At 40.4% G+C, this 13,619-nt stretch overlaps 1 protein-coding gene across 1 annotated transcript in view; it reads left to right on the top strand.

Moving 5' to 3' along the window:
* The window catches only part of LOC120441062 (scavenger receptor cysteine-rich type 1 protein M130-like), an 84,521-nt gene extending 71,831 nt beyond the window's left edge, over nt 1-12,690 (top strand). The window contains exons 3-9 of the mRNA XM_039614729.1: nt 3,805-3,837; nt 3,953-4,246; nt 6,009-6,314; nt 6,393-6,680; nt 8,518-8,832; nt 8,908-9,192; nt 12,356-12,690. Of these exons, the coding sequence (XP_039470663.1) occupies nt 3,805-3,837; nt 3,953-4,246; nt 6,009-6,314; nt 6,393-6,680; nt 8,518-8,832; nt 8,908-9,192; nt 12,356-12,690 (1,856 nt within the window). The remainder of the gene's footprint in view (nt 1-3,804; nt 3,838-3,952; nt 4,247-6,008; nt 6,315-6,392; nt 6,681-8,517; nt 8,833-8,907; nt 9,193-12,355) is intronic.
* The last annotated feature ends 929 nt before the right edge of the window (nt 12,691-13,619 follow it).

Below are 13,619 nucleotides of genomic sequence, written 5' to 3'. Positions count from 1 at the left end.
TGTCCATATTTGTGATTGTGGGACTTTTTTCAGCTGTTCACTTTGCTTTTCCAATTTTTCTATTTAAGTTATTACTATTGTGCTAAGTCATAGCATTTCTGCTGCTTTTCAGTATTTGTGCTAAATACAGGATTTCTGCTAAATCATACTATTTCTGCTATTTTATAAGATTTGTGCTAAATACAGCATTTGTGCTAAATCATACTATTTCTGCTATTTTATAGGATTTGTACTTAATATAATATTTCTGCTTAATTATAGTATTTCTGCCATTTTATAGTATTTGTGCTAAAACATAGTATTTCTACTAAATGCAGTATTTCTGGGTAATCATTGTATTTCTATATATTTCTGCCAGGTCCCCAGGGAGTGAAGTCCTCTGTAAGGATTGTAATATTCAAATTTACATATCAGGACCTGACGGCTTCCCAGCCAGCCAATCATATCTGAGGGCTTGCACATTCAAATTTGCATATTGGGGCATTCATGGCTTCTAAGACAACCAATCATATCTGAGGCCTGGCACATTCAAATTTGCATATTGTTACCTTCATGGCTTCCCAGCCAGCCAATCATATCTGAGGCCTGGCACATTCAAATTTGCATATTGGGACCTTTCGTGGCTTCTAAGCCAACCAATCATCTATGTCATATATCTCTAATATTTCATATTTTTATTTTAAATGGTCAACATTTCAAGATCCCCATGTCTTCTGAACAAAACGGTGTAAGAATGACCGTTCTAGCCCCTACGGTTAGGAAATTATAGACATTTGTTTGAGGGGAGTCCTCACTATGGAAAATAGACAGCACAAATCCTGTCTCTGTGCTGCGTGTGCAAAAAAGAGGTGCACCTGTTTTGGCGGGAAAAAGTACACAGCCTCTCTGATTGGTGGATTCAAATTTAGCAGCTCCCAGGCTGCTTGACTGACCTAGAAACTTGATTTTCTCTCCTGTGTGTGTGTGTGTGTGTGTGTGTGTGTGTGTGTGTGTGTGTGTGTGAGTGTGTGTGTGTGTGAAAGAGAGAAAGAGAAAGGGAGGGCGAAAGAGAGTTTTTATGGGAGCATCTTATTGTATGATTTAAATTCAATATATTTAGACTGGTTGACTGAATTTGATCCTGTGTGTCTCTCTGTGCATGTGTGTTTCCATATGTGTACATATTTGTGATTGTGTGACTGTTATACTTTTTTTGCTGATTTTCTTTCATTTCACAATTACATTTGAGGGACCCTTAGCATGTTCAGGATTTTTTCAGCTGTCCATTTTGCTTTTCCAATTTTTCTATTTAAGTTATTACTATTGTACTAAGTCATAGCATTTCTGCTGCTTTTCAGTATTTATTTTTATTTCAGTAATCATACTATTTCTGCCATTTTATAGGATTTGTACTTAATGTAGTATTTCTGCTTAATTATACTATTTCTGCCATTTTATAAGATTTGTGCTAAATATAGTTTTTCTGCTAAAAAAAAATAGTATTTCTGCCAAATATAGTATTTTTGATTAATTATAGTTTTTCTACCAAATCATAGTACAGTTTTACTGCTTTTTATATGGCTTCTAAGACAGCCAATCATATCTGAGCCCTGGCACATTCAAATTTGCATATTGTTGCTTTCATGGCTTCCCAGCCAGCCAATCATCTATGTCATATATCTTTAATATTTCATATTTGTATTTTAAATGGTCAACATTTCAAGATTCCCCCGTCTCTTCTGAACAAAACGGTCTAAGAATGACGGTTTTAGCCCCTACGGTTAGGAATTTATGGCTGTTTGTTTGAGGGGAATCCTGACTATGAGAAAAAGACTGCAAAAATCCTGTCTCTCTCTGTGCTGCGTGTGCAAAAGCCTGCACTTGGTGCACCAGTTTTGGCGGGAAAAAGCACACAGCCTCTCTGATTGGTGGATTCAAATTGAGAAGCTCACAGCTGTTTTACTGACCTAGAAACATGCTGTTAACAGCCTCTGTTCACTTGCTGCCGCTGTGTGTGTGTGCATGTGTGTGCGTGCATGTGTGTGCGTGTGTGTGTGTGTGTGTGTGTGCATGTGTGTGCGTGCATGCGTGTGCGTGTGTGTGTGTGTGTGTGAGAGAGAGAGAGAGAGAGAGAAAGAAAGACACACACAAAGACCTTTTTTAGGGCAGCATCTCATTGGTGGAAAAAAATATATTATATTCAGACTGGTTGACTGGCATAGACCCTGTGTCTTTGTCTCCCTCTGTACATTTGTGTATCCATATTTGATTTTCTGTGTATTTGGTGATTTGTGTATCCATATTTGATTTTGTGTATCTGTTGGCTGTTCTTTTTTTTTTTTTTCTAAATGTATTTTTATTTTATTTTTTCACAGGTGAACAAAAATTCGTTTTGAGCGAACTTAACCATGTTCCTTTTTATTCAGCTTGTCATTTTACCTTCCCAATATTTTCAGTTAGTTATTACTATTCTGCACAATCATACTATCTTTTCTAAATCATTGTTATTAAGCTATATTGTAGGATTTCTGCTAAATCATAGTATTTCTACTATATTATATTTTTCTTTCTAAATATAGCATTTCTGCTATAGAGTAGTATTTCTGCTATGTTATAATATTTGTGCTAAACTGGAGTATATTTATTTAAATTTACAATATTCATAATATATTACAGTGTCTCTGGTAAATCACAGCATTTCTGCTATGTTGTACTGTTTTTCTAAATCATAGTATTTCTGTAATGTTTAAGAATGTTTGGCTCAATATATTCTTTCTGTTATCTTATACTATTTCTCCTAAATTCTTGTATTTTTGAGAAGTTATCGTGTTTCTGGTGAGTTACAATATTTCTGCTAGGTTCTGCTGTGCTATTGTATTTCTGCCAAGTATTATGTTTCCTCTAAGATATTGCCGTTCTGCTAAGTTACTACATTTTAGCAAAGTTCCTTTGCTTCTGCAAAGTTTTTACAATTTCTGCAACTTTTTAGCTTTTTCAGCTATTTTTAGCAGACAGCTTCAGCATTACAGCATCCACACTGCATTTTCGCAGGAAATGCAAATTTTTCTAGTTGCAGTTGAATTTTTGCAGGTGAATTTTTTGCAGGTGAATTTTTGCAGGTGAATTTTTTGCAGGTGAATTTTTGCAGTTGAATTTTTTGCAGGGGAATTTTTGCAGGTGAATTTTTGCAGGTGAATTTTTTGCAGGCGAATTTTTGCAGGTGAATATTTTTTGCAGGGAAATTTGGAGGATAAAAATTCAGTGTTATAAATTCAATGTCTAAAAATAGTTGGATTCTGATGACACTGTATTTCTTCCATATATTTCTTCCATACACAGAGGGTTAATAACACTCACCTTCCTTCCATTTCCAGAGTGTAACATCCAACCAGCTGTGCAAAATCCGAAATTCCCATGGTGTTGTTCAAAATGTGCTCTGACACAATCATAAGCATCGCTTGCTACTGAAAACAAGAAAAAGCCGGTCCTGCTGTGGGCTGAACCATTTGTTAATGGTGGAGGGGGAACACTATGCAATATATTCAGTTTTAGCATTTATATTCACTGTTGACTGTAACTACGCTCAAACTGTTAATGCTATCTTATTTTAATAAACAACACTGTCATATGCAAAACTGGGGTGGCACTTGGGGTGGCAAGGGATCATTTTAGGGTGGCACTTGCCACCCCATGCCACCCTTCTAGATCCGCCCCTGTGTAGTCCCAGAAATTGACTAAAAGGTAACTGTCTCTTCTCCTGTCCTCATCTCACCTCCAATCAAATTCCTTCTTCACACTTACAATTTTTACTCATTTTCTCTTCAGGAGTCCAGGTTGATGGAAAACACAGTTCTACAGGTAAAAGGAGAAATCAGAGAGAAATTAAGAATCACACAACCAGAATAAGGACTAAAATTAAATATTTCCAGAAGTAAATTCACTTTTTTACTGACGACTCTCTGCTTTCTGTTAGAGCCTGTTGATGTCAGGCTGGTGGGAGGAGCCGGTCACTGTGCAGGAACACTGGAGGCAAAACATCTGGGAGAGTGGAGACCATTGTGTGCCTCTCATGATTCCTGGACCCTGAAAGAAGCAGCTGTTTTCTGTGAATATCTGGACTGTGGCTCTGCTGTTTATGTAGAAGAAAGACATTCCTCATATACATCTGCTTGGTTGATCAGTTCTGATTGTGTCCTGTCCAGATCTCCTCTGAGGGAATGTACAACGTCAGATTACACTGACCAAATCCTGAAACTCACCTGTGCAGGTACACTGGAGGCAAACAGCCCCCCACTCTTGGGTGGTTGTGGCCAGCCAGGGCCTCTGGCTCTCGGGGGGGCATTGTTGCAATGTCTTACCCTAATTTTGAAGTATGCTTCATGACTAGGGTGACCAACCGTCCTCTTTTACCCAGACATGTCCACTTTTTACATTCTGTCCAGGGCATCCGGGGGGATTTTCGAGATTGATAAAAATGTCCGGGTTTTCCTATATTCCGACAGAGGACCCATGTGTGAGACGTCATCCCTGAACTGCTGCTTTGTGAGCGCTTGTTCTGCGCTCACAGAAGGGACTGACAGTGCGCAGCAATGTGCCTAATGATGTTTAAAAGATCCCAAAGTGCAAGTGCTTCTTTTCAGACGAACTGCAAAAGAAATTTCCCTCCTACCGACCATAGCTGGACATGGCCATTGGGCATACCAGGGCATATTTTCGTTGTGCTGACATTTTAGTCAGTTACAATAACTCGTACTGCGTACTAGCTAGCATGACGGAGTTTCTATACAGCTGGGTGGGTGCTGTGATGTTACTGATAGTGATATGATATCGGTTTGGATATGTGGTGAGAGGGACACATGAAGATGAAACCAGGAGATGTCCTTACTGAATCATCAGAGCTGAACAGGTGATGGAGAAACAGGTTTATCTTTTAGGTGACATGAATGAGTTGAAGGGAAGTTATAAACTGTTTCTGTGACAAATAACACCAGGATCCTTTTCTAAGTAGCTGACAGCTGGTAACTGTGCAGGGGCGGGTCTAGCAAAGTTTTGCCAGGGGGCCAGGTAGGGCATTAACAGGGAAAAGGGGGGCACAAAGAAATACTTTTCTTTATTATTCTCATTTAAAATGTCTAGCTTTTATTAAATAATTATCTGAATCTTACAACCAAAGTTTTCATCTGATGTAAAAAATCATATATATACCAACAAGACAGTGTTCATCACTGTCACAACAGCGTTTGTTTTCATTCAAAGGCTTTATGGTTTTTCCTATAATACCTGGTGGGCCGGTCTCTAATGCCCTGGTCAGTTTTTTTGTCCCAGTCGAGCCCTCATACTGACCCAGTACTGGTGATTTTTCTTATGCAGATGAGGCATTATTTCTGTACCATTATTTAATTCCAGAGGTTTTTAAGTGTTTGTTTTTTTTTGCACTTGTTGACTTGTAAAAGCCTATATGACATATTTTATTTCATAATTCATTAACTGCACAGAGAAGGCATCGTTTAAATATGTTAAATATGTTTCTTTAAGCTAGTTCTTCATGACTGAGCTAAGTGTCCTCTTTTTTGGAAATCAAAATATGGTCACCCTATTCATGACAGAAACTCATATACAGCCACATTTCTCTTTCTCACTTTGTCACTCACTCACTTATACAATTTTGTCTTTCAGCATTTGTGTATGGTTTTCCTGTGTTTTGTTACAGATGAAGACCCAACATGTTTTTTTTTGTTTTTTTTCCTGACTACTTAGTGGAGTCAGCAGCACTCAGTTTACAGGTTCCACAAAAAAGGGGCAATACTGCATATCAACAAAGGAGAATCCCAGTTAATAACAGCTGTTGAAATGAAATATAAAAACGAAGCCAACATATCTCCTGTTAGAAAGATGTGTTCTGTTGTTAATGATGAAGTCATGTTGGAATTGTGCTGAGTTTAAATCAGTGAATAGTTGTTTGCTGCCATCTTTTTCTTGTTTGTCTGCTGTCTCTGATCTCTCTGTTTGATCTTCTCTGATGTCTCCAGACTCTGTCAGGCTGCTGAATGGTTCCAGTCTGTGTTCAGGCAGACTGGAGGTGAAGTCTAACCAGAGATGGTCCTCAGTGTGTGAAGCTGACTTTGACCAGCAGGATGCAGAGGTGGTCTGTAGGGAGCTCGGCTGTGGACCTCCTTCGGTCCTCCAGGGGGCGCTCTATGGAGAAGTGGAGGCTCCAGTGTGGAGCAAAGAGTTCCAGTGTGGAGGCCATGAGTCTGCTCTCCTGGACTGTAGAAGCTCAGGCTCAGCTCGAAACAGCTGCTCACCTGGCAAAGCTGTTGGACTCACCTGCTCAGGTAGAAGAGGAGCTGCAGCTTTGATGTGGTTCAAACTCACTTTATTCTTTTACTGATGACTCTCTGCTTTCTGTTCAGAGAGTGATTTCAGGTTGGTAGGAGGAGCCAGTCGCTGCGCAGGTATACTGGAGGTGCAAAATCGGAAAGAATGGAGACCTGTGGATAGCTCTGACTGGAGCTTGAAAGAAGCAGCTGTTGTGTGCATACATCTGGACTGTGGCCCAGCTGTTTCTGTCAAAAAGAGGCACAATTTCTCATGGAGATCTAGATGGAAGATTAATTCTGACTGTGTTCAGCCAGGAGCTCCTCTGAGGGATTGTACAACATCGGCTGACACTGATCAAATCCTGAATATCACCTGCTCAGGTAATCATACTGATTAAGTCATCCATGACTTCATATATGAGAGATGTACCAAGCTGTGACAGATGGAAGCAAATAGCAGCAGACCGTCTCCATCAGTCACAACATGGCAGAGATTCAGAAACCCTCTAAACCAACCTCCAACCAGCCTGAAAGGACTCCTTCAGCCTAACAGCTTTCCAAGTTGTTGCTTTCAGCAAGTGTTTATTGAGAAGTACAAACACAAAGGCTGGAGGAAGTGAAACTAGTTAACAGGTTTTACAGAAAAGAGAACAGGACAGGAAGTGGGAAATGTTCCTGGACACATTTAAGAAATAGCACTAATATATACACATCACTCAATTATAAATATCAAGGATTAACAAAGGTGATTATAAATAAAATATCAAGAAAACTGACAAGAATATTACAGAGTAGAAAAGAGTGTGCAAAAAAGGGTGTAACTATTGCAATGTGTTCGATGGAGGAGTTGTACAGGAGATCGCCACAGGCAGGAATGATTTCCTGGGTCGTTCAGTGGTGCTTTTGGCCACTTGGCTATGATAGTAAACAGTAGGGATGGGTATTGATAAGATTTTCACGATTCGATTCCGTTTTCGATTCTGTTTAACGATTCGATTCTTTATCGATTCTCTTATCGATTCTTTTTAAAAAGGAGAACACTAAGGTCGATTAGCTTAGAACTTTGTTTTATATCTTCTCTTTGAACAAGATAGGAGTAACATGGCCTTACAAACCCAACAGTGAGATCTTAAAGATCCACAGCCTACGGCTCTTCAATGGGGTGTCACTGGGGTCCCCAGGAAAAAAATTTGTAAATGTAAAGCAATAAAATAAATATTCTTCTGTAGCAATAACAAAGTATAACATAAATTATTCTGTAGCAATTACACAAGAATATCCAGTAATGTCCCTGCCTACAATTAAACACATTCACTTACCGAAAATCGGGGCATCTGCTGTGGCAAATGGGTGCAAGCCTTTGACCACAAACTTAGTCACTGCTCGGTGACATTCGCTCTATCCTGGCCTGAAAGGAGACGCTACCGTAGACTGCAGCGAGAACTGCCAGCATCTGAGCCAGCCAGACTCTGTCTGTCTCTCCCATCATGGTCACCTAAATGCAGCACACAGTAATGGCAGGTTTTGTAATAAGGCAGATCGCGCTAACATAATATGCACTGTTAGTTGATTATTTACCTGCCGCATTAACGGGAGAGGACGTGGTAAACGTTACCGCTGCTGCTGGGTTGAGATTCACGAGTCGGAGCGGAATTAAAAACACGACATTCATTTAAGGTTATCGCTTGTTTTGTGAGCAAATGCTTTTGCATATTCGTAGTGTTTCCTCCTTTAAATGAAATATCTACTTTGCAAGTATTGCAAGTTGCCCCGTTGTCATCCGTTCTCGTAAAGTATAACCAAACTTTTGAGCGTTTGAGCCGCTTAGACGCCCTGCCAGGTAAATGACGCTCCGCAACGTGGTGACGTCATTCGGGGCGACTGGAATCGATTTGAAACAGTGGGAACCGGTTCTCAACAAGAACCGGGTTTCGATACCCATCCCTAGTAAACGGTAGACACTGATGTAGCTTACTAAATCTTTTGGACTGTGTTCAGCACAAAATTAGTCATTGTCAATTGTTGATTTGTCCTATTCTCATTGTATGACGAATTATGATAGCTGTTTGTTATCCATTACTATGCATACTCTCTCTTCGTGTGTGTGTGTGTGTGTCTCTCTCTCTGGTTAAATTCATTATGGTTCAGTTTATACAATAAAATATGTTAATGTGCAATCCCTAATATCCCTAATATGTTTATGTGTGGGTGTCTCCAGACTCTCCAGACTCTGTCAGGCTGCTGAATGGTTCCAGTCTGTGTTCAGGCAGACTGGAGGTGAAGTCTAACCAGAGCTGGTCCTCAGTGTGTGAAGCTGACTTTGACCAGCAGGATGCAGAGGTGGTCTGTAGGGAGCTCGGCTGTGGGCCTCCTTTGGTCCTCCAGGGGGCGCTCTATGGAGAAGTGGAGGCTCCAGTGTGGAGCAAAGAGTTCCAGTGTGGAGGCCATGAGTCTGCTCTCCTGGACTGTAGAAGCTCAGGCTCAGCTCGAAACAGCTGCTCACCTGGCAAAGCTGTTGGACTCACCTGCTCAGGTAGAAGAGGAGCTGCAGCTTTGATGTGGCTCAAACTCACTTTATTCTTTACTGATAACTCTGCTTTCTGTTCAGACTTTGATTTCAGGTTGGTGGGAGGAGCCAGTCGCTGTGCAGGAACACTTGAGGCAAAATATCTGGGAAAGTGGAGACCAGTGTATGGCTTTTTCTCGACCCTGAAAGAAGCAGCTGAAGTTTGCCAATATCTGGACTGTGGCTCAGCTGTTTCTATACAAAAGGCATACTCCTCATACAAATTTGTGTGGTCAATTTCTTCTGACTGTGTTCAGTCAGGATTTCCTCTGAGGGATTGTACAACATTGGCTAACACTGATCAAATCCTGACTCTCACCTGCTCAGGTAATCATATTGATGAAGTTATCCATGACTTCATATATGACAGAGATGTACCAAGCTGTGACAGATAGCAGCAAAAATAGCAGCAGACCATCTCCATCAGTCATAACATGGAAGAGATTCAGGAATCCTCTAAACCAACCTCCAACCAGCCTGAAACGACTCCTTCAGCCTAACACCTTTCCAAGTTGCTGCTTTCAGCAAGTGTTTATTGAGAAGTACAAACACAAAGGCTGGAGAAAGTGAAACTAGTTAACAGGTTTTACAGAAAAGAGAACAGGATGGGAAGTGGGAAATGTTCAGGGAGAGGAGCTGGGATGACAGCAGGAACTAGAACAGAAGTCAGCAGGGATGTAGATCTATATGTTATTGAAGCACAATGAGCACACCTGTGCAGGTACATATCACGTATACATGCTCATTTGAGTTTTCTAGTTTCTGAGGGTATATCACTATAGTGACATGTTTACATATGATAGCACCATCATGTTCTCATCCCAAAACGTAACATATGTGACAAATCGTTGGTATGTTACACATTCGCCACCCAGCCCGTCTGTATGTTACGCATTCAGAAACATGAGAACCGGTTGGAATGAATCTACACATGTACATTTCTTTTACTTTCTCATCATGAATCAATTGAAAAACGCTATTTAATAAGATTAAGGATGTGGTTAAGGGTATAAAGTTAAGGTTAGGGCTGGAATACACAGCTGGAACTTGTGTTACCGTCGGAGCGTCATTCTTCTGGATTCCATTCCAAACTCTGGTGCCTAAAATAGGGACCCAGAAGCTTACCTTTCTCCTTCCTACGGGACATCTCGCGATGTGACAAATCATTGGTATGTTACGCGCTGGGAATGAGAATGGTCTCGATACCACAAAAACAAATGCTTCACTAGTTTCATCACCAGATCATCTTTCTGTCTCAGCCTTATAGTTTAAATGAATCAACAACCCTGAGTAATACTATCAGAATCCTCAAGCGCAGGCAAGATGGTGGTGGTGGCAGCAATTTTCCACACCAGCTTATTAATCAACCAAAGACCAAGTCAGACTTTTAATTCATTTGAAAGCCTGATGCTTAGCCTTGTCCACAATAGCTGGAAAAGTCAAAAAACAGTCTCCTATCATCTATCATCCACCCGGGCCTTACACAGTTTCTGTCTGATTTCTCAGACCTTTTATAATTATTGTGGGTGATTTTAACATCCATGTAGATGCTAAAAATGACGGCCTCAACACAGCATTTAATCTCTTATTAGACTCATTTGGCTTCTCTCAAAATGTAAAAGAACCCACCACCACTTTAATCACAATCTGGATCTTGTTTTAACATATGGCATAGAAACTGAACATTTAACAGTCTTTCCTGAAAACCCTCTGCTGTCTGATCATTTCCAGATAACATTTACATTTACAATAATTGATTACACAGCAGTGGAGAGTAGACTTTATCAAAGTAGATGTCTTTCTGAAAGCGCTGTAACTAAGTTTAAGAATATAATCCACCCACTGTTATCATCTTCAATGCCCTGTACCAACATAGAGCAGAGCAGCTATCTGAACACTATGCCAACAGAGAGGTCGATTGTGTTGTTAATAATTTTGCTTCCACACCACGTATGACTCTGGATACTGTAGCTCCTGTGAAAAAGAGTCTCTAATCAGAAGTACTTGACTCCCTGGTATAATTCTCAAAACACATCTTAAAACAGATAACTCAAAAGCTGGAGAGGAAATGGTATATAACAAATTTAGAAGATCACTATGTAGCCTGGAGAAATAGTTTGCTGGTTTATAAAAAATAAAAAAATAAAAAAAGCCCTCAGTAAAGCTAGAACATCATACTACTCATCACAGACTGAAGACAATAAAAACAATCCTAGGTTTCTCTTCAACACTGTAGCTGGGCTAACAAAAAGTCAGAGCACTGCTGAAACAACCATTTTTAACATTAACTAGTAATGAATTCGCTCTCGCATTTGTTTGTTATCCTCCACTGTAAATAAACGCTCACTCATATCATCAGCCTTTGCCCGCATTTTGGGTCCTCCTTTACTAACACCACATGGCCTGCCCCGTAAACCATGACAAATCGGTTATGTACCACAGGCCTTCAAGCTGGCAGTAGTTAAACCGTTACTTTAAAAGCCATCTGTAGACTCAGTTGTCTTAGTTTAATTATAGGCCAATCTCCAACCTTCCCTTTATCTCAAAAATTCTTGAAAGAATAGTTGTCAAACAGCTAACAGATCATCAGCATATGTATATATATAATTAGTATGAATATCTAGTAATGTGCATACATTCTTAGATTTGTACTAGTGCTGTCAGCCTTAATCTCATTAAAATTACGTTAACGCATATAACCCCATTACGGAGATTTGCCACTTTAATGCGTTTATGGCGTTAACGTAATTTTAACAAGATTAATGCTGATAGCACTAATTTGTACATATATTTATTCTTAAAATTCTTACATTCCTGCACTTATATTTGTTTATTTCTTATGTTTCTTACATTTGCACATTTTGCTTATATCAAGGATACAATAGAATGAGTCGACTTTCTGTGGTTGATAAAATTGGAAGTTAGATTCCCTGCCCCCGTGGCCTTTGTGCAGCTCTCCCAGGAACGCAAATACACCTCCACTCGGTCCTCTCTTTGTCCACTGAAAAAACACTGAAGACCATTAAAAGGTCCTGTGGATGTGGGATATAACAATAAAAAGGCCAAAATGAACAAGAAGACAGAAGGACATTTGAAAATAAAACCATCAAAAGAACACATAAAAGCCAATACACTATGATCACCAAGGACAAATGGAAAAAAGCTTAAAATGTAATATATAAACTATTTTCTCTCTGGCCATGTCCTGTCCCTGAGCCAGGTACCAGAGCTGACTGTTTAGTGAAGTCAGCTGCACTCATTTTACTGGTTCCACAAGAAATGAATGAACAATAATACACACCCACAAAGGAAAATCCCAGTAGGCTAGGGCTGCAATAACAGCTGTTGGATTACAAAGTCTAAATGTGATGCTAAAAGTCATATTGGAGTTGTGCTGAGTTTGGATCAGTGAATAGTTGTTTGCTGCCATCTTTTTCTTGTGTGTCTGCTGTCTCTGATCTCTCTGTTTGATCTTCTCTGATGTCTCCAGACTCTGTCAGGCTGCTGAATGGTTCCAGTCTGTGTTCAGGCAGACTGGAGGTGAAATCTAACCAGAGCTGGTCCTCAGTGTGTGAAGCTGACTTTGACCAGCAGGATGCAGAGGTGGTCTGTAGGGAGCTCGGCTGTGGGCCTCCTTCGGTCCTCCAGGGGGCGCTCTATGGAGAAGTGGAGGCTCCAGTGTGGAGCAAAGAGTTCCAGTGTGGAGGCCATGAGTCTTCTCTCCTGGACTGTAGAAGTTCAGGCTCAGCTAGAAACAGCTGCTCACCTGGCAAAGCTGTTGGACTCACCTGCTCAGGTAGAAGAGGAGCTGCAGCTTTGATGTAGTTCAAACTCACTTTGTTTTTTTAATGATGACTCTCTGCTTTCCATTAGAACCTGTCAGGTTGGTGGGAGGAGCCAGTCACTGTGAAGGAACACTGGAGCTGAAATATCTGGGAGAGTGGAGACCAGTATATGACTCTCTCTGGTCCTTTAAGAAGGCAGCTGTTCTCTGTTACTATCTAGACTGTGGCTCTGCTGTTTCTGTAACACAGAGGAAGGAGTCCACATGGAGATCTAAATGGAGTATTAGTTCTGACTGTGTTCAGCCAGGAATTCTTCTGAGAGAATGTGCAGCATCATATTACAATCAGTTCATCTTGAATATCACCTGCTCAGGTAATCATATTGATGAAATCATTCCGACTTCATATTTGACAGAAATGTACCAAGCTGCGAGAGATAGCAGCAAGAATAGCAGTAGGCTTTCTCCATCAGTCACACTCTGGCAGAGCTTCAGAAATCCTCTGCTGTTTATAGACAAGTACAGACACAAAGGCTGGAGGAAGGAGACTTTTTCACAGGTTCTTACAGAAAGAGAGCAGGGCAGGAGGTGGGAAATGTTCCGGGAGAAAAGCTGGGCTAACAGCAGGAACTAGAACAGAAGTCAGCAGGGATGTAGATCTTGTTATTGGAGCACACTGATCACACCCATGCAGGTACACATCACATGAACATGCTCATTTGAGTTGGCTCTTGTTTCTGAGGCTATATCACTATAGTGTCATGTATGTATATGATAGCACATAATCAAATGCTAGACTAGTTTCATCACCAGATCATCTGTCAGACCATCTTCATCAGCCACTACATCTCTCTCACATCTCCTCGTTCAGGATCCTTCTACTGCATTCCAAGAGCAGCTTCTTTTATTGTCATTATGAAGGGAACTAACAAACTAATGTCTACGTATTTGAACAGATCACCTGGGCTTT

The sequence above is a fragment of the Oreochromis aureus genome, linkage group 7 (genome assembly GCF_013358895.1).
Source record: "Oreochromis aureus strain Israel breed Guangdong linkage group 7, ZZ_aureus, whole genome shotgun sequence".
Taxonomy (NCBI): domain Eukaryota; kingdom Metazoa; phylum Chordata; class Actinopteri; order Cichliformes; family Cichlidae; genus Oreochromis; species Oreochromis aureus.
The sequence above is the reverse complement of the archived record's forward strand: the minus strand, read 5'-3'. Positions and strand labels throughout refer to the sequence as shown.